Source organism: Theropithecus gelada, chromosome 14, assembly GCF_003255815.1.
Source record: "Theropithecus gelada isolate Dixy chromosome 14, Tgel_1.0, whole genome shotgun sequence".
Lineage (NCBI taxonomy): Eukaryota > Metazoa > Chordata > Mammalia > Primates > Cercopithecidae > Theropithecus > Theropithecus gelada.
The window spans coordinates 20,404,795-20,425,347 of NC_037682.1; the positions used below are offsets into that span (position 1 = coordinate 20,404,795).

Genomic DNA, 20,553 nt, shown 5'->3' on the forward strand with positions numbered 1-20,553 from the left:
AAGGAAGTTATCTATTCAGGATGCACCTTTTCTGTCCTCACATGAATACTTAAGGAACAACTTTATCTCCAAGGCTTCTGGAATTCAGCAGCTCCCCACAGCCTGCACTTCTATATCAGCTGAGCTGCAGAAAGGGGAGAGATGGAGATAACTTGAAAATGCAACCTGTATGTCTTACAGATCAGATGCAGCACTTGCCCACTGAAAATCTCTAAAAATCAAGACCCACGTTTGCCTTTTGTCATGGGACCATCAGGCAGCAAACAGCTGAGGACATCGAGAAGTCAAGCCTACAGATCGCCAGAGATTCCTCATCATTGTTTGAAAACAACGTTGTTCAAATTTCTTAGTACGAGCAGGAGATCTCTGTGGACTTATGGCTTCAAGAAACATCTATGGGCCAAAAGAAACCTTTAAGCATCATGAAATTGCTTCCAAAGCCTCCATACAATATGGAAAACAGAAACAAAGGAAACCTCAAAGTAAATTAATGAGTCAAAGTAGGTCAAATCACATAAATTGTTAGAATGCGAGCTTTAGATGCAATCTATTCTTAAAAGGCATAACCACAAAGGAATAGTTTACACTGTCTTCAGGAAGACTTCTGGCAACAACCAATAATATCCCTACTTAATAAGAATGAATAATTCATGCTCTGGCCTCCATCAGAGTGCCAACCTCCAGTTACAAAGAAACCTCTGTTTGCACATCTGTAAGATGGGTAAAAGAATCCACGTGGGATCATGAGTATTAAAAGTTTATAGCTGAGGACTTCTGATGACCTTCTATGTAAGACCATGAGTGATTGGGCATAGGGGATCTCCCTTTCAGAGGAGCACTGGCACACCAATCTGGGACACCACTAAAAGTACCCGGAGTCCGCTGAAGTTACAGGCTACAGAGGCACACATTTAAAAGCCACTGAGCTCCATGACCATTCCCAAGGGCTTCAGGATCACCCACAGCTGTGGAACTGCCCCACTGTAGCTTTCAATTTCCTTCCTATTTCCTGCTGCTCAGCCTGACCAGGAATAGACCCTCTTTCCTCCTGTATCTTCATATGTCTCAGTGTGTCTCCTTTCAAGTCTGTCTGACACACCTCATTTGAACCACTCCAGAAAGCTCACACCCTTCTCTGAGCAGTCCCCTGTGGTCTTGGGGCTCATGAGGATGATGCAGCTTCAGGTGCTCTGGAGAAGACCACTGGGGGAAGAAAAGGACATCACAAATCCAGAAGAACGCAAGAAGGTTATGACTAAGGGACGAAATCTGTGTTCTCAGATATGATTTCTCTGGGTTTTCTTTTCTTCTAGTGGTATGATTCTTTGGGAAGCTTCTTGGCTGTCTTCATTCATTTCTTCTTTCATCCATTCAACAAAGACTTATTGAGTCCCTAATATGTATTAGGCACTTTTACATGAGGCATCTCCAGAGGTCACATGGAAACCACTGCAGCCTCATCATGGAAGCACGCCTTGCCAAGTGAAACCAACATGTGCCCAACCCTGAGATCCAAAGAAGACAAGAAATGAGTATGTTTATGGGGTCTCCTTTTACTGCCCATCATCTCCAGATACCTTTTACCAAGTCAGGCAGCAGCTGTGCACTCAATGTCCACAGTTTGCTTTGTTCTGTTTTGCTTTTAAAGATAGCTTAGTTTGAATAGGTCACTCCCACCCCCTTTTCGTCTTCTCCCCTCATATTCCAAGTGAAGATTTATTTCCAATTAGTAAGTTGGTCAGGAACACGATACAGTGAGGCTTGGGAACAGCCTTGGTTCCTGGCACCAGATAGACTCTAGGTATTTGGATGTGTGGTTTTAGTGTAAAAAAAAAAACCCTTGAAAGAAGGGCCTGGACTCACCAGTCTACCCTGGGCAGGATGAGGATGGAATAAAAGGGTAAAGGACTAGAGGCTGAGAGTAGTTAAACTCTCTTCTTATGCTGAGAAGCAGTAAAACTGCTTCTGAATGGACACCCAACCCACCCAGCTTCCCACACCTAAGTCACCCTCCCACCTCCTGCCAACCTTCTTCTTTTGATAGATATTGTTCTTTCACTTCATCTCATTAGGACTGCAGTAGAGACACCAGGAGGAACCAAGGAGGGGACAGGATTTTTCTGGGACACCAGGTAACATTGGAGGTCAGAACTTAGACCTTGAAGTCAGACTGATATGGATTAGAAACCTAGTTCTGTCCTTCCTAGCCAGGTGACCCTGGATGAATCACTGTATTCATTTGATATTTGGTTTGCACATCTGTAAGATGGGTAAAAGAATCCACGTGGGATCATGAGTATTAAAAGTTTATAGCTGAGGACTTCTGATGATGGAGGCGGGCATCGTCCTAAAGGCCACACGTCCACGACTTCATCTAATTCTCAGGGTACACTGACAGGGTAGGGACGGCTGCTATGATGATTACATGGAAACATGCAGAAAATCTGCTCACAGGTTATGGAAAATATATCAACACCAGATATTGTAGGTAACTGAAAGCTCATCTCTTCTCCTCTTCACTAATTTCTAACCACAGGGGTTCCCAGATACCCAACAAGCCTCTGATGGTGGTAGAGTGGGGTCCTTGAACTGTTGTCAGTATTTCACATAATGAGTATTTAGTAAATGTTCCCTGTTATTGCGATCATTATTGAGGCAGTAGCAGTGTGTAACATCTTTTCATCAACTGGACTTGGGGAAATAGGGTACATTTTGATTAAATACATTTGCTTGGCTTTGGGGGCTTGTCTCTGTCATGGATACTCTGAAATGTGTGTGGTAAGGATTTCTGAGACCATAGGGGAAGAGAACGTGCTGGGGTGGCCCCTGCCTGGCCCAGGGCTGCTGCTCAGACCTCAACCATCTGTTCCCCCAAATTACTCTGGGTCTTCCCATTGCTGGGAACTGTATTTCCCATTGGTTTTCTCAGGAAGCTCCAAAAGAAGCTATCCAGGCCTCCCCTGGGGCTCAGTGGTGGGCACAGTCCGCGTGGAGCATGGCACTCACCTCTGGCCAGGTTGCGGTGGATGGTTTCCTGGGACATGCTGTGCAGGCGCTTCATGTAGTCCTCGCTGTACCAGACCCGCAGCCACTCCCCAGGCCGGATGTCCCTGCATGCCCGGAAGTAGATGCGCTCACTGTGCTGGAACGCCAGCAGGTTCTGCTCCCTCTCCTCCCGAGAGATGACCACGTACCTAGCAGGGAGGGGAGAGAGATGAGAACGCATGGGCCACCCTTTGTTGAGTGCCCGCTGGTGCCGGCCCAGTGCTGGGCAAGTGTGGTTGGTTAAAAGTCCACAGGCATGTGGTCCCGTGTGAACATCGGCAGAGCAGCTGCCCTGTCCGGAGAAGTAGCACTGGCCAGAACCCATCCCTGTCCCAATGTCACTGTGTTGTGGGACCTCAAGCAGATCTCCAAACCTCTAAGAATCTCTGTTTTCTGAGACTGGATATGACACCTGCCCTGCCTGCCTCACAGTATATGGAAAATATATCAACTAGATATTATAGGTGATTGAAAAACTGAAAGGTCATCTCTTCTACTCTTCACTAACTTTTAACCACAGGGGTTCCCAGATACCCACAGGCCTCTGATGGTGGTAAGGCTGGGGTCTTTCAACTGTTTCCAGTATTTCACAAAGCCTAGCTCAAATAGCCCATGTGACAAGGTGTCCAACAGATCAATTAATAAATGCTAAAGATCAAAATCTTTAAAAAATGGGGGCTCCAGTGGGGACAGGGGAGGAAGGTAAATAAGAGACTACAGAAGGTTGACAACCACTGGTTAATCTTACTACATGATTTTAAGATAAGAAGACTGAGGCTCAGAGAGGCCAAGCGAATTGCCCAAAGTCACACAGCTAATAAATGGGAGATGAAGCTTTGAGTTCTATGCACGTTTCCCACTGTAACTCATGGCTCCTATGTGGGCATGTAAAGCACCAACTTGGCAATGACCAGAAAACCTTTAAAGTTCTGTCAAACCCTCAGATTCTATGGCCCTTGCCCATTCTCACTGAAACAACATTTGCAACATCCAGCCCACCACCCTACCCACCTCCAAAAGGTGAGATGAGGGAACACCTGCTGAGGAGAGAAGGTCTACAGATCAGAACACAAGAGGAAATTAGTTGGCGTTTTAGGGTTCTGAGATACACAAGCATCTAGGAAATTTGTAGTAAAAAATAAACTTAGTTCTTTATGTGATGGTTTATCTCATAAACCAGGGACAATAATCAAAGTCCATCTGACTGGTGTAGCCCAGTGAATTATATCTGGAAAAGTCCAGGGGAAACAAAAATTCACAGAATAATTCAAGTGGATAATAAACAAATGAAAAGTATTCAGCATCACTAATAAAAGAAACACAGCATAGCACATTGTCTCATTGGCACAGATTTCTAAAAGATGATAATATCTCTATTGGTAAAGGTGGTACGAAAGGTGTCTCCTGTACTGATGATGTAGAATTAACAGGTGTAACCCTTTAGGAAACAATGTGGCAACATGGCTCAAGAAACATTTACAGATGAAGCATGCAAACCCGGCATACCACTATGGTGACTTGTATCATTGTGTATAGTAGTACAAAGGCAAAACATTTAAATGTCTAATACTAGAGAAATGATTTCATAAATGATGCTACATTTATACAATGGAATGCTACTCATCTATAGAAAAATGTTTTCAAAAAATCTTTTATGACATGGAAAGATGGTGTTGAAATAAGATAGTGTGAGAACAATGGGACTGGAAGTATTTAGACTATGGTTCCAATAATGCTTTAAAAACAAGCCCCAGTAAACAACTTGAAGGAAATATACCAATATTTTAACAGTGACAACCCCTTATAGGTGGATCATCTTTGTAATTTTGCATACTTTCAAAGTTTCCCTCAATAAACAAATATTACTGTCACCCACCTCACCTCTGACACACACACAAAGAAAAGAAATATATGAATGCCAATTCCAGTATGAGGTGACAGTGGTGGCGGCTAGCAGCATGGAGAATCTACATTCTAGAGGTCCCAGGGATGGCACCAGCTGCCCCTCATCTATATCCTGCCTTTCTCATCTGGAGAGCCTGGGAGGAGGCTGTTGCCTTCCAAGGAGGATCACTGGAGTCCAGGGAACAATCCATTCTGGCAACAGGATGCTGCAAGACCTCAGAAGGGGTAAGACCAAGGCGGACGGGACAGCAAATGTTGGCTTTGGCTGCTTCAACCTTTTGAGAGAAGTAAGCCACAGGCTCCACCATGGAGGTGTAGAACTTGCAGGATTTACAGTGCTTAGATCCCCCAGAATTTGCATCTTGTCCTAGGTCTGTGTTCTCTGTTAGCCCCAACACATCGGTGTTCTTATCAGCATCAGATATAAGCATCGCTATCTCTGAGTAGTGAAGACCACACGGTGATTTCCACGCATCCAGCCGTGATGTTATTAACAAAGGACATAAGAGAAAGGAAAAGAGACCCTCCTGGCTGACAGAAGTTGCTCCAAATAAATAATTCCCGATCTCAATTCTACAACTGTGAGTCAGACTTTTCTCCATAGCTGAGATTTCTTCTGAATATGTAAAATATTTCCAGTCCCCAATTTAGTGAGAGTCTAGGATTTGACATCCAAAAATAATCAACCTTGCAGTTAGCACAGAATAGAAGTCGTTCCAAACTTTCCTGCTCCCAGATACGAAAGGAAAACCATTCATTCATCTTTTTCTCACAAGACTCACTTGAATCACAGAGCACCAGGATTGGAGAATATTGTCTTCTCCTTTTTTTTCTTCCAGTTTCTAAACAACCACCAAGCTCTAAAAGCTAGAATTATTTCTCTGACAGTCAACATCAAGAGAAAAAGCTAGATGAGAAATACATTCCTATCACGGATTTATTTATTCAAAAGAGCAACTTCTAGGGTGTGTCAAAAGGTTTAGAAAGATTCAAGTCAATTTCTCTTTCCATCTTCTGGTCTGTTTCTATCCATCAAGAATCAATATTGGGAAAGCTAACCTCAAGGCATTATATAAATCACAAAGTATTTTCAAAGGCAGATCAACACTTATTCAGATTTTGTTGTATTTGGTTGTTCCGAAACTTAGCATTTGAACTATGATATCTATGACAACTCTTGGTGAATCACAACCCATTCCCCTGACAAGATGTTTATGTTATATCATTTAAGAGGTAAAGCTAAATGGAGCCAGCTAGGTCCCCAAACCTGTTACCTCTAATTAGATCTCCTGCTTTTAAGTATTTTGTCTTAACACATGCTGGCTTGAGCCACTCCCCAGAACCCTTCTGTTCCTATTCACAACAGCCCCTTTATGAAGAACTGTGCCTGTTCCATTCATTACATGGCTGCGGAAAGCAGAAGCCCTCCCCAAGGAGTGGAAGGCTACCAGGAGGTACAAAATCTATCCATTGTGGCTGAGCAGCTCTTTGCAAGGAGGTTTGAGGAGTTACCAGGTCACTACCTCTTGAGAGAAGGCACAGAGAATGCCTGGCTGAGGCTGTTCTGCAAATGCTAGCGCTTATTGAGGCATTTCAACTCCAACCCACAGAATTTGGGACCTTTGGAGCAATCAAGGGGAAGGTGGCGGTGCTGCTGATGGTGGTGGAGAGCTCTGGACTAAACCTGTCATGATGATCCTGGATTGTTTTTATTCCAACCTCCCCGCTGACCTTGGGGACTAGATAGGTAAGTACTAAGACAACAGTTCTCAGACCTCACCCACTGTGTCTTATCAAGTGCATCATATTTTCTAGCTGGGTCAGGACATGACTATTGGTTCCAACACAAAAGAGAACATAACACAGGGCATCCATTTTGCTGGAGGGAATCGACTAGGCTAGGCTCAGACACTACTGCTTAATGGGTATCTTCAATAGAAAGGAAGCTGCCCCAATTAGGGAGGCAGAACTAGGAAAAGACTGACCGAGAAGAGGCTGGGCTCAGTGTTCTCACATGCATAGGTCTCGGGGCTAGGAGGGGCTTTGGGTCACACATCCACCTGGTCATGGCTACAGGTCTCCCTCTTCCAATTCATTTCTGCCTCTCATCCAAGTTTCCTCTCCCTGTTTTAATGTGCTAGCCCCACAATCCCCACTGAAGCCAAGAAACAGAAACTGAAAATCTTTTCCATCCCAATTTGACAAGTCCTCGCTGTCCCTTTTGCTCTGACTTCCATTTCAGTTTTACAGCTTCCGATTCGGCCCCTTCCCTCCCCAGGAACAGAGAGAGCAGCCAGCCAGTCACTGCTTCATACATTGACCTTGGGAAAGAAGGCCCTGGGAATGGTTTCATGGCATCTTTGCATCTCTCGAAAATTGGGTAGTCCTTCATTTCTATGGTCATGCTTTTTGACCAAGAACTGCGGAGGATGGCCTGGATTTCAAGAGGCTAAAGGTAGGTTAGAACCTTCTAGAAAGGGGATCTGTGGGCAAGACTTGGGGATTTCCTGCCTTAGAGAAGCTCTCTGGGACTGGCATTAAGCCAGAGCAATGCACAGGTGAGGAGGCTTCCTCTTGGCAGAGGAGGCAGCTTTGGTTACTTTGAGAAGCCTCAGATCTAGGTGGGCAGAGCCTTGCCAGTGCCAGACACAGACACCTGGGTTGGTGGGGAGGGTCACGCCTCAGGGGGCCCCTAAAGTGCGCACTGGCACATGGACAGCCCCTGACCCCTCTAGAGCCTCCTGTCTGAAACGGTAATTGTTTTACCAGAACGTCTTACTTACTTTTAGGGAACAAAAGGTAAAATTGACTTAGCAACACCTCACTTTTGAAGAGCAGAGAAATGAAATATAACTGAGTGGTTTCGTGCATGGATGCTCCATCCCTTAAGCCTATGCAAGCCCGTCCTTTCCTCCGAGGGCCTGGCATGGTGCTGGATACAGGGAATCTGGCAGTTTATAGAATCAGGGAAATCAAGGGGCACTCAAGCCCTTCTCACCAACATGCTTTTCCTTAATCATCTAACCCCTGCTTTGGGGACCTTGAGGTTTTCACAGGAAATGAAGAAAGAGAATACACACCAAAGAAAGATCCTGGACACTGGGTGTGTTCAAAGAGTGAGATCGATTTCTTTTTATTGCCATCTTAACAAAAATACTTCGGAAGGCAATCTTTGATTCCAGCATAGGAGGCCGGGCAATTCCAGGCAATAATTAAGCCATCGGGCTGTTGGACAGGAGTGTGTTCAGTTTGAGGGAAGTAGGAACCCCCAAAAAACCACAGAATGGGGAGATGGAGCCAAAGGCACAGGGACGTTGCAGTCACCTTCCATTCTCCCTATGTGGGACAAAGCTTGGCTTGGGTTTACAAGCAGCACTCCAGGAACGGCCTTGGAAGGCACTGGGTGCTGCAATCCTCCCAGCTCCTACTACGGCTGGGGGCAGGATGGGAGGGTGGGGGGTTGTTGGGTGGAGGGGTTGACTGGGGGACTTCTGCTGGGGTCAGCTTCAGGTCAGGGGAAAAAAAGGACACACAGCTGAGCCGCACCCAGGTCAGAGCTAAGCTTGTATCTGCCACCTGCCACTTCCCTCTCTAATGCTAAGAACCCAGTTTTCTCCCCACACTCCAATATGAAACACGAAGCTAGAGGTGTGTGTAGCTAGTGCGTAGGCAGCCCGAGCAAGCAGAGGCAAGGCATGCTGGAACCTGGAATGGGACATGAGCCCTACTGGGCTCTGGATTCTTTCAGAAGCCAGGGAAGAGGTTGCCCTCCGCTCCTGAGATCTGGCCCTGCCTCTCTCAGCCACTGGCTATGAGCCATAGGGCCAGGGCAGGGTGGGAGAATCACCTGCTAAATGCTAGGTGCCTCCCACCTCCACCCAGGACAGCTGAGGCAGGAGCAGAGATACAGGAGGCAGAGGCCTGGCAAGGGGCAAGGCCCGCCCCCCACCCCCTTCCCACTACTCCAGATCTGGCCTCTGACAGAGGAGCTGGGAAAACTGACACCCTGGCTTCCAGTCCTGGCCCTCTCACTAACTGGCTGTGTCATTTGTCTTACACAGATGATGATGATAAAAATGATCATAATAATACCTGACTTGGCTGCCTCGAGCTGACTGTCCTGAGCCCCCACTGAGACCACCCCTCTGCAAGGGCGAGGAAAAGCATAAAGTGCTCTCTATGAATGCAAGACAGTCTTTTCCTTCCTCCGATGTCATCCCATTCTTCTCCCCACTCCAAAAAAGGCAAGCACAGCAGCTGAGCACGCGCACAAGGGCAAGCGGAGGGCCAAGGCGGGCACCACCCCAGGGCAAGGGAGGGCAGACCCCTCCCTGAAGGACTGACTCAATCTGTCCATCAGGCCTCAACCCCTTCAAAAGCAGCAGCATCAGGGCCTGGGAGGTCACGTGTGGGAGGCCGATACAGCAGCCCCAAGGTTGGAAAGCGGGATTTCATTCAGATGCTCCCCACTGTTGCACCCCCCTTCCCTGCAAGGCCTGCCGCCACAGGACACAGACCAAGAGGAGAACGATCTCCAGGCCAAGCAAGCATCAAGCAGGTGGCTTTTCTTGCATCTTCAGCATCCGCCAAAGATGAGGGTGCGGGGCTGAATACATGCTCTGTTAGAGCACAGGCAGCAACCTGCGCTCGGTGAGGAGGTGACAGCGCCCCCAATGTCCTACAAGGGTCATCGATCCTGTTCCTGGACACGACAGACTGGCCCCTGTTGTGAGGCCAGACATCCCTCCTCCATGGCTCTTCCTCCTAGTGCAGACTAGCTGGGTTAGAAATTGTGCTTTCTCTTCCGAGACCTGGTAGTCCGTGTAGGGGCTGATGCTGGGGAAGCTGCCGGGGGCTCTGGCAGGGGGGCTTGGGCCTGGGTGGCCTGGGGAGTGCAGCCCATAGGAGCTGCCCCTTCTGGCCCCCGCTGAGATGCCTGAACCCCATCCCGGATCTCTGTCAGCGTCTGGCACATCTGACCAACGCGGCTGGTCAGCTCGGCCATGGCCTGGCCGATGACGTGCATGCTGTTGGCCATGTCCTGGTGCACGGTCACCAGCTCCTGGCAGAACTGCCGGAACACCTCGGTCTGCTGGGCATGGACGTGGAGGAGCTGCCAGTCAAGGCCCGTGGTGGGTGGGCTGGGGTGCGGTCGAGGGGTCCTGCAGGCAGCCTGGGCCTGGGGTGAGGGATGGGGCAGGGCCTCTGGCTTGGGGCCCACCGTCTCAGACTGGTCTGAGGAGGAGGATGAACGGAGCAGGGCGGGCCTGGCCAGGTGGGCCTCTTCCTCCGGAGACTGCTGCAGAGGCACCCGAAGAGGCTGCCTTGAGGGCCCAGGCGCCTCCTCATCTTCATCATCTTGGAGGACAGAAACAAAGATGGAAAAATGGTTACAAAAGGCAGAAGGAGGGAGGCCCGGGGGTTGGCCCTGCCCCTGAAAAACACCTGAGTAATCCCCTGCCCTGCCACCCTACAGTCTAGTTTGGCCCCTACTCATAGAGAAATCACTGTTCCCCAAATCCCTGAGGTGCGTGGGCCCAGCACCCCTGGGGGGAAGTTCCTCTTCCTCTCACGGAACAGCTCCATTCTAGCGGGAAAGAGCCCAGGCCAGGGGACTTAGAGACCACAGCCCAGCGGCTGTGTGCCGACCCAGCAGCTCCTGACCTCGGCAGCCACTTCATCTCTCTGCAACTCACTTTCTGCAATGATAACATCTGCCCTGTTTGCATGTCCAGCGGCTTGGCTGCCTAATTGGGGTGTTAAGAAGAGTCATAAACAAGATGACAAACATGAAGGCGCTCTGCAACACTGAAGAAGCGGCACCTGCCCAAAGGTACTATGACGCTCTTGGCCCTCTGAGCGCCGGCCTCTCTGAGGCCACGTCTGCATTGCTTGGGGCCATCTTGTGGCCTTGCTGGAACCTGCACCCTTTTTTTCCATAAGTTATTGGGGTACAGGTGATATTTTGTTACATGAGGAAGTTCTTTAGTGGTGACTTGTGAGATTTTGGTGTAGCCATCACCCAAGCAGTATACACTGCACCATGTGACGCAAAGGCATAAGAATGATACAAAGGACTTTGGGGACTTGGGGGGAAGAGTGGGAGGGAGGCGACGGATAAAAGACTACTAATATGGAATCTGCACCTTTGAATCACCACAGCGGATGCTGACAGGCTGAAGAAACCGGCAGGACAGTGCAGAGCAGGAAAGCTACCTCTGCAACCAGCCCTGCTGTCCCCCTGTCCCCCAAGGCAGGCTTCCAGTTCAGTCACATTGTGCTCCCACCCAGGAGCATCTGACCACACAGGGGCCATTGGACAGACTGCTCCTTGCAGATGGACACAGGGAAGGGGGCCCAGCCTCTGCACATGTGGGTCCTGCTTTCTAGTGACCAAGGGTATGGGCTAATCCCTGTGGCAGGAATAAATAATGTATGGACTGACTCTACTGACAGGCAAGCCCTCCCTGCCTGGATCTGACAGCTCAGCTCAGAACTACCCCCCAGGAAGGTGATGGGGAGGACAGACAGGTTCAACCTATAGTTACCTCATACCTCCCAGGGGTCTTGGGGGCTCACTTGGGCCACCTTGGTAGGAGCCCTGTGTCTCTTGGCAGTGCTTGGTGGGACAGCAGCCATCCCGAGATCCCAGAGACCTTTCTAACATGGCCAGTGTTGGAAGGAGTGAGGCCTGGCGAGGTGATGCTGCTCCCTCTCTCCCAGGTCCCCGTTCTGCAAAGCCCCTGGCTGAGTGCTGCCGCAGCTGGCCGCTGCAGGGAAAGGGAGGGCTGTGAGCCTGCCATGGGGTCAAGCAGGCTCTGCCCGATGGCACACTCGGGCTCCCTGTCAGCCCAGGTAACCTTTGGTGGCCTCACTACGTTCAGTTTCAGGGAGATGGAGGGGTGAGCGGAGCAGGATGCAGGGAACAGGCTTTACTGGATGCTGACCCCCCATTTATTCTTATCACGGGGTAGAATCCTCTTAAGACTTAGGAAAACGCTGATTCACAGGAAGCCAGCACACCCGGGTTCAAGTCCTGCTTCTGAATCGAGCTTGGGGCCACCTTGGTTTTCAGAGCTTACTTTCTGCATTGCAAGGAAGTTGAACTAAATGGTCTCCATGTTCTTTTCCAGTCCTAAACATCTGACTCTGTGAACCACCACCTGTCAGGAGCCCCAGCCAAACAGGAAGCGAGCGGATCCTGATGGCAGGGGGCCCGGGAAGGGAAAGCCAAGGGAGTCTTTGCGAAGCACCTTCCCACAGGCTGAGCCACGGCTGCTTCCCTGGGGCCTCTGCTGCCTGGCTCCCACCACTCACGAGCCAGTCAGGCAGACGGCCTCTAGTGGGGACTGCAGCTGGTGGGGGGCGGGGGAGATGTGCAGAAGTGGAAAGAAAGGGGTGCAGCCCCTGCAGAGGCCTCGAGTACTCCCCCTTCTGCTGAGCCCCAACTAGAACTCCAGCCCCAAGGGACACCCGCCCTGGTCGCTGGGGCCCTGGCTTCAAAGTGCATGTGAGACACAGGAAGTAGAGAGGAAAGGCAGGGACAAGTACAGAGGGAGAAGAGGGGTGGGGAGCCGGTAGGGGAGCAGCCAGGAGGATGGAGAGGGAGCTGAGAGGCAGCCGTAGGGCAGGCAGAGAGAGGCAGCACACAGAGAAGGGGGGGCAGGCAGCGTGGCTCAGGCAGGGGAGTAAGGAGAATAATAGAGGAACAAAGCAGTCAGGACCAGACACAGAAAGGAACTGATCTTTCCACGGCCCAGGCCTTCACAGCTTGGCCGCCTCGTCTCCAGCCCCCTCCCCCGCGCTGCTACACTTGGGCTTTCCTGGCTTCTCACTGTTCATGGAACGTGCCAAGCGCCTTCCTGATGCGGGGCCTCGTACATGCTGTTCTCTGCCTGCGCGCCTCCCCTCCCCTTCTCCGCGCCCCACGCTGCTGCCTGGCCTGGTTAACTCTTACCCTTCACATCCCAGTCCACTGGACTTCTTCAGGGAGCCTTCCCCAGCCCCCAGTGGCGACAGTTTTCCCCACTCCTTAACTCTCAGACAGAGCTGCTACGTTACCCACTGGGTCAAATGCAAAATGAAAACGTGGGGCCCCTGGCTCAAAAACTATGAAGAATGTCCAGATGGTGACAGCAGAGCCTGAAACCCCGTGGCCCCTGAGACTGTTCAGGTTGCATGCTCATGAAGTCAGCCTTGCTCTCAGGACCTCCTGGACTCCTGTGTCCTTCATCCCTTTGTTACCAGTTTACTCGTGCAATTATTTAAGGTTGGTTTATTCCTAGGAGTCCAGGGTCTCCCCAAGAGCAGGGCCTGTGTGGGGTTTACACACAGCTGTCTTCCCAGCTCCTAGCATGGCTCTGGCACAGAGATGCTCAGTAAATATTCTAGAATGAATGCACAAAAAGAGATGGAGAGGAGATGAGTGGGAGAAGGAGGGGAGGATGGAAAGAGTGGGCTGGACAGAGAGGGACATGAGAGAACCAGAAGGAAAGTTGGTGGGAGACTGTGGAGTGTAGGCTGGGGGGCAGGCGGCCGGCTGGGCGGCGGGGGACTGGTGATACTCACAGCTGGTCGAAGGGCTGTCGGTGCCATCCAATTCCGCCCTGGGGAAGCCGCGCCCTGCATGGGCTGTGAGCAGCGCCGACTCGATGGCCCTCTCGTGGGCCGTGAGCACGATGGTGGGGGCCCGGCCCCCAGCCCCAGGGCCTGACAGGGACTGCTGCATGAAGGCCAGCTTGTCCTTGGTCCTCCGTTTCATGTCATCCCATCTGTGCTTAATGTCCTTGACGGAGCGGGGCACCTGGCTGACGGAGGTGATTTTCCGGGCTATGCCTTCCCAAATCTTGTCCCTGTCAGCATGGGACAGCCGCATGGTCTCCCTCCCAAAGAGCACTGCTTCGTGATGAGTCACCTCTGTGACAAGAATGTCCAGCTCCTCCTTGGAGAACTTGGGCTTCCTCTTACGCTCGGCCAGGTGTGCCACATTCCTTGGGTTGAATATCCCACAAAGCACAATTGGGTAAATGACCGTCAACGCAGGTGGTCCTCCTCCTTCCTAATTGCTGGCCCCCAGCTGGGGAGCCAGGAGGCATCTGGGGCAACCTGGCCCCCACCACACCCTCCTCCTACTGAGAGGTCCCTTCCACTACTCCTCGGAGGGGAGGGTGGAAAGAAGAGACGCGTTACATGGGAGGGAGCACTGAACTCAGAGTCGAAGGCCTTGGTTTCAGGGCCTGCGTTAGCTCTTACTAGCTGTGAGAGCTAGGGCAGTTCAAGTTCAACCTTTCACACTATACTCTCCCTGTCCAGAATAATAACCACAACCCTTCAGGGTTATTACTAAGGAGGGAAAAACATGATGTAAGGGGCTTAAAATCTCTTAAAGGTAGCAATAAAGGATCTTATTGAAATTAGGATTAGACCATTGTCTCTGTAAAGCGGTATTACCTACAGCCCTACAGCTGACTGAATGGCTCAGAAGAATACATAACCAGGGATACTATTTACACTGGGCTGCTATGGGATGTAGCAGTGACAATGCCGTGATTAAGGTGTGGCCACAGAAAGCTGATTCTGCCCAGTGGCTCTCTTCCCCTACCCCTTCCCTATCCCAGTGAGTTCTCCAAGCCCCCACCTTTGCATATGTGCAGGAAAACAGGTTTCCTTCCCATGGGAGTGCTTTCTTCTGCTGTGGCTTTTTGGTAGAATTTGAGAAGCCCACGACTGTCCTGAGGGAGACAAGTTCCACTCTGGTGGACACCAGGGGGACCTGGGATTCCCTCTCAACTGAGCAGCCAGAGGCCCTGGGCAAGGGGCATAGCATGGCCCTTCCATTTCACTTGGCTCCTGCTCTGGCTTTGGAACTCGATTTCTCCACATCGTGGCTCTGTCACCCTTTAACCAGTGATAAAAGGTTAAAAAATCCACCCAAGAGAGGACATGAGGGTATGGAGGAAAGCTCAGAGCGCATTCACTCCTTGGTTTCCTTCTGAAACCAAGAGGGGAAGGCCGGCGGCACCAACATCTTTTAGCCCTCGCCTTCCTACTCATGCACCCAAAACACCAGGGCCCAGAAGATGGGAAGAAGGCTGGGGGCCTCATTACCCGGTCCAAGATGGTAGCAGGAACATGGGACTAGACCTGGGACTAGAGACTGAGTCTCCTTGGGCCAAACCATGGGACTCATGTGAACCCAGCCTCCTTCTCCATAAAACTAGGGTGATAATTCTAGTGTCACTGCCCAGGGCTATCAGGAGGACTTAATGTGGGTTTCTCAATCTTGCCACTATTGGCAGTTGAGGCTAGATAATTTTTTGTTGGGGGGAAGGGGTGTCCTGTGTAATACAGGATTTTTTCAACATCTTTGGCTTCTACCTGATAGCATCCAATGACCAAACATGTCTCTAGGCCTTGCCAAATGCCCCTGGGGCACAAAATAGTGCCCAGTTGAGAATCACCACAGACAGATCACCTAGCATAGGGCTTCATAAAGATAAGCTCAACACAACAGTACCTGTTCCCCTCCTCGCCCACCATTAATTTTGTTAAGAAACTAACTGATTCCATTCAATCATCCCCAAGTAGTGCCATGACAGTGCAAGGAAGAGTATCTGCAAATCAGAAAGAGCTACACCATGGAAGCCGGACATGAAGGGGAAGGAAGATTCCCAGGATTAACAGCTTTCCCTCCAACACCAACAGGAGGGGTGTCTCCATGGCAATGAACTGCATCCCCAACCCCAACCTGCTCTTTGAGCTGTCATAAGATGAGAGCCCACCAGCTGTGACTACCCAGATGCCATCTTGAATCAGGACAGGCTGGGAGCAGAACAGGACAGATACCATGCTAGCAAGTGGCAGTAGCAGAAACCCCCAAACCCCTGCTCACCAGTGCCCATCCAGGCCCAGGAAGCCACGCTTCACCTGGTCCCTTGTGCACAAGCAGGAAGAACACTGACCTAGGATTACAGAGCAAGAAGTTCAAATCCTGATTCTGCTACCCTGACTGTATGCTCTTGAGCAAGACCTTGCCCTACCCTCAGTTTGACCACTGTGGCACGAAGATCTGAACAGAGCAGTGGTTCTCAATGCTAGCAGCACATCAGAATCACTAGCTTTAAAAATACCAAGGCCCAGGGCCCATCTCCAGCCCAATTAAGTCACAATCTGTGGGGTGCCAGAGGATAGCTAAGTTAGTTCAGATGATAACTCCCCTTCTTTGGGGTTTTGGGAAGGCCTTGTCCCCAAGGGGAAGGATCAGAGATGGGTGAAAGAGTGGAACAGATTCAGTTCTATGGGCAAATCTCCTGGCGCCTTAAGAGTAACAGCACAGAAAGCCTGATTCCCAAGTGGACACACGCATGCTATCCCCTACTTGCCTGGAGCCAGGCTGCAGCCACAGGGAAGGCAGCACAGCGGCACAGGCCGGGGTTCCAAACTGTGCAGCTGCCCGACAGCCTGACTTGACACCACACCCCAGTGTCCCCAGACACAATCCTGGCTCCTTTGAAGGCCCATGTCAACGAACCCCTCCTCTTTCACCCGGGCCCCTGCAGCACATTTGTGCCTCGGTGCAACAACTCCACTGGAAAGTCATCTCTGTGGTGGGAGGTGTGAGCCTGGGAAGGGCCAGCGGGGGTGGGGCATGGGGTGTGGTGGGGCAGGACTGGGTGATCCACTCCAGTTCACAGTCTGACTCAACCTAGGTGCTCAGTACACAGGTGATGAACTGTAAGTGCTCAGCTGACCTGGACCCCGTGGCAGTGAGAAGAGAAGGCAGTCGCAGGTGTCAAGCCACCTCCCTGGGGCCACTTTCAGGGCAGTGTCTGATCAGCTGTGTGCAAGGAGGTTGGGGGCAGTGGGTGCTATTCTCCACACTGCAAGGCAGGGGGCCCGCTCATCTCTGGAGCCTCTGTTCTGTACCCAGCAAACGGCAATGAGAACACCTGCCCCAACCCATAAGAGGGCAAACGCTAAAGTACTCTGGGAGGTGTGAACTGCTGCTCAGCCGCTCAGGGCGCTCTGATAGGAGTACAGGTGGGCAGTGGAGCCACCAGGAAGGGCACAGGAGCCCTCATCACATATTCCTCGCCTCAAACCTGTTTCTCCTCATTTGCTCAGAAAGTCTCCGAGTTTAAGACAGCACACTCCTTCTTAGGAAGTTGTCCTCTCTCCAAGCACAATCCCACCACCAGCCTCAAGGCCCCATGGGTCACAGAACTGTGCACATGCCAGCAGAGGGCCCCAGGTCCATGGTGTGGCTGTGCTCCTGACTCCAGACATCTGAGGCTTCCTTCCCCTCCCACCCAGATCCAAATCCCCAGTCAGTACTCCTAGGTCCCAGAGAGAAGCCACCAAGCAGGCGACAAGGCAGGTCAGATCTCCCACCCCTGTCCACAAACCCCACCAGGCAAAGCCCCTCACACACGACACAGACCATCAGCATCACACTGGGCCCATGGTTCCAGGCTCAGTTCAGTCATCCCTGGGTGACCCTGGGCCAGTCTCCTGCCTCCTCTGGCTGGCATTTAAGGAATCTTCTGGTGCAAACTTCTGCCACAAACACGGGAACAGCGTAAAGCTGACGCTTCAAAGTACTCAAACTTAGGCAACAACACTGCCAAAAACTGAGCTGAAGACTTTGTCAGAGCCCTTTCTTCCATGGAGGCTGTTTAAACAACTGCTGGGACTGCATTGGGACAATTCTCACACCACCACTACAGGAGCCTGCTCTGAGAAGGTGTCACAGTCCTAGGTGGGGGACATTCTCCTCCTCCTCCCTAGGAATGCTGCCAGAAGCCTGGGGCCCAGGTCCTCCAGATACACTGGCAAGTGATCACCCCAAGGGGTCCCTGCATCCCAACAGCCTGGCCACACGCCATCCTCTAGAGCCCCCTGATGGAGGCCTAGGGGAAAAGGCGGGTCCTTCAGTGCTAGATGCATCCCAAACCCTGCAAACAGCAGCCTCCAGAAGTCTCCGCCACTGGAGCTCCCATAGGCCCAACACACTCCCTTGTCTCCTTTCCAGAGGCCAGGCAAGACCCCCGGGACATCAGCAGAGCAGGGCTCACCTCATCCAGTTGGCTTTGGTCTCGTCTGAGCCATCTATGGACTTATAGCGGTTGTTCTTGTCCACAATCTGGAAGAAAGAGAAAGAGTCTAGGATGGGCCATTCTAGAGGGGTTCTCATGTCCCTGGGCTCCTTCCCAACCAGGGCCCAGGGCCTGGCCCCACCTGCTCCCTCCCCCTCCCCCTGAAATGTCACCACTGCTACATAACTGAAATGCAGGCTGGGTTCAGAATCCCTGCTACCTTCTCTCCACCCATTCCCATTCTTCTAGGGACACTGGGGATCCTATTCTCCTAGACTCACAAAGCCCTTCACAGGTGTTTTGAATTCCTGGGAGATGGGAAGCAGCTGGAACCATCTCTCTCCTCTGTCTTGATGGAATACACAGCAACATAGCTGACAAGGGGCCTTTCCACTGGCGTTGCTTTGCAACCACAAAGGCTAAAACAATCCTTCTCTCTTTACAGTTTCTGTGGGAGACAGAGGCCACTGCTGGATGACTGAACATATGTGATTTGAGAGGGTTCCTCCTCTCCCCAACCTCTAAATGTTCAAGAGCCTCAGGGTTTGAAGCTGGGCTGGTTTCTCTTTTATTTCATCATCACTCTTTAATCAGAGTTCAGCTGGGTATGAAATTCTAGGCTAAGTTTTATTTTCTTTCAGCACTCTGAAGATTGCTAAAAAGACTGCCATTGGCACAAAAGCAACAGCTGTCAGTCTAATGTTGTTCTTTTGTGGATAATCTGTCTGTGGTAAATTTTAAGACTTTCCTTTTACTCTTGACTTTCTGTAGTTTTGCTATATGGTTTTGAAGTGAAGATTTACTTTCCTGAAATTCTCCTTATTACTTGATGAACACCTTCCAACTCCAAGACTCATATCTTTTTCAATTCTGGAAAATTCTCAGTCATTAGGCTTTTGAGTACAGCTTCTCAGTCATTTTCTCCATTCTCTTTCAGTAAAATTTCTGTTAAACATGTATGGCAAAAAAAATTAGCCAGGTGTGGTGGCTGGTGCCTGTAGTCCCAGCTACTCGGGAGGCTGAGGCAGGAGAATGACGTGAACCCAGAAGGCGGAGCTTGCAGTGAGCCGAGATCGTGCCACTGCACTCCCGCCTGGGCGACAGAGCAAGACTCCGTCTCAAAACAAAACAAAACAAAAACAAAAACAAACAAACAAAAAACATGTATGGGAGTAATTCAATATATCCTCCATGTCTTTTAACTACTCTTCCATATTTTTCTCTTTATTATTCTGGGCACTCTCTGGAAAAATTTCTCAGAACTCTCTTCCAGTCTACCAATTATCTCTTCGGCTATGTCTAATCTAGGGTTTCTCTCATCTACTGAGGTTTTTCCAGCTTTCTTTGTTTTCTTTTTTAATGAGTACCTTTATTTTGATGAATATTTTTCATTCCCATAATTTTTAATTAGTTTTTTTCAGGTCCACACTTTTATACATCCTGCCTCTTTCTCTTTCATAATGACATGTTCCTTCTTTTTCCTTTCTAACAGCTTTATTGCGGCATCATTGACATATAATGTACAACTTGATAAGTTTTGACACATGAGCTAGATCAGGGTTGGTTCCCTGAAGACTTGGTGAAGCTAGATCAGGGTTGGTTCCCTGAAGACTTGGTGAAGCAGAGCCTGGGAGAACTCCCGGGAGATGGGAAACAAATGGATGGTCACCATGCCTAGACTCCTACCTAACCTGGTGCCATTCATAAGCCTCCATTGTTCTCTTCAAAGCAGCAGAGAAGCCCTTTATCAATGTGAATCAGATCATGTCCCACACCAGCTCAAAATAGCATCCACTGCACTTACAATAAAACTCATATTTATGGCCACAGCCTTCATACCCTACAGGCCTGCCCCCCAACTTACCCTGGGCCTCTCACTCCCTTTTCACTTTTCTGCAGCCTTAATGCCCTGAGGGTGAGCCTTAACATTGGTTGGTTCCACCGCCTAGAGCCTCTTTTGTCTACCCTTAAAAATGACAATAATCATGAAATATTTCAAGCATTCAGAAATTATAAAGAATGCAGCTGACAACCCTGTGCCCATCAGCCAAAGCCAACAAAAATTAACACGAGTTATATTTGTCTCAGGCCTCTCTCTCCTTTTGCTTCAAGAAAATGCTGAGATGCAGTGGAAGACCCTCTCTGCCTCCAACTTCTTCTCTTTCCCTTCCTCCCTCCAAGAGTAACCACAATCCTGGAGATGGTGGGAAGCCTTCTCATTTTTATGACACAAGGACTTTTCAAAGAGCAACACACAGGACTGTTTGCATGTGTGTAAAGTTTACGGAAATGGCACCCAAGTGAACATATCCTTTTTCAATTTTTTTCCACTAAGCTTTGAATATGTGGTCCCTTCTTAGCTTTGGGGTCTCAGATTATGTGAGCTCCACAGAAGAAGCCTTCCCTAGCCTTGACCCTAAGGGAAGTTCTTCCTGGCCTCACCTCAACCTCCATATCACTGGCCTATCATGGCATTATCTCTGTTACATCATCCTGTAACTTCCCTTAA

At 50.1% G+C, this 20,553-nt stretch overlaps 2 protein-coding genes across 2 annotated transcripts in view; both read right to left on the minus strand.

The window, feature by feature from the left end:
• PRDM11 (PR/SET domain 11) overlaps window positions 1-20,553 on the minus strand; it is an 82,260-nt gene that overhangs the window by 5,591 nt on the left and 56,116 nt on the right. The window contains exons 5-6 of the mRNA XM_025356736.1: window positions 18,024-18,091; window positions 3,007-3,194 (exon numbers count right to left, since the gene is read on the minus strand). Coding sequence (XP_025212521.1) covers window positions 3,007-3,194; window positions 18,024-18,091 — 256 coding nt within the window. The remainder of the gene's footprint in view (window positions 1-3,006; window positions 3,195-18,023; window positions 18,092-20,553) is intronic.
• LOC112606372 lies at window positions 8,055-9,729 on the minus strand. Its single transcript, XM_025356737.1, is given in 3 exon segments — window positions 8,055-9,437; window positions 9,439-9,584; window positions 9,587-9,729. Coding segments are annotated over 3 exon segments (708 nt in total). The 5' UTR covers window positions 9,693-9,729; the 3' UTR covers window positions 8,055-8,981.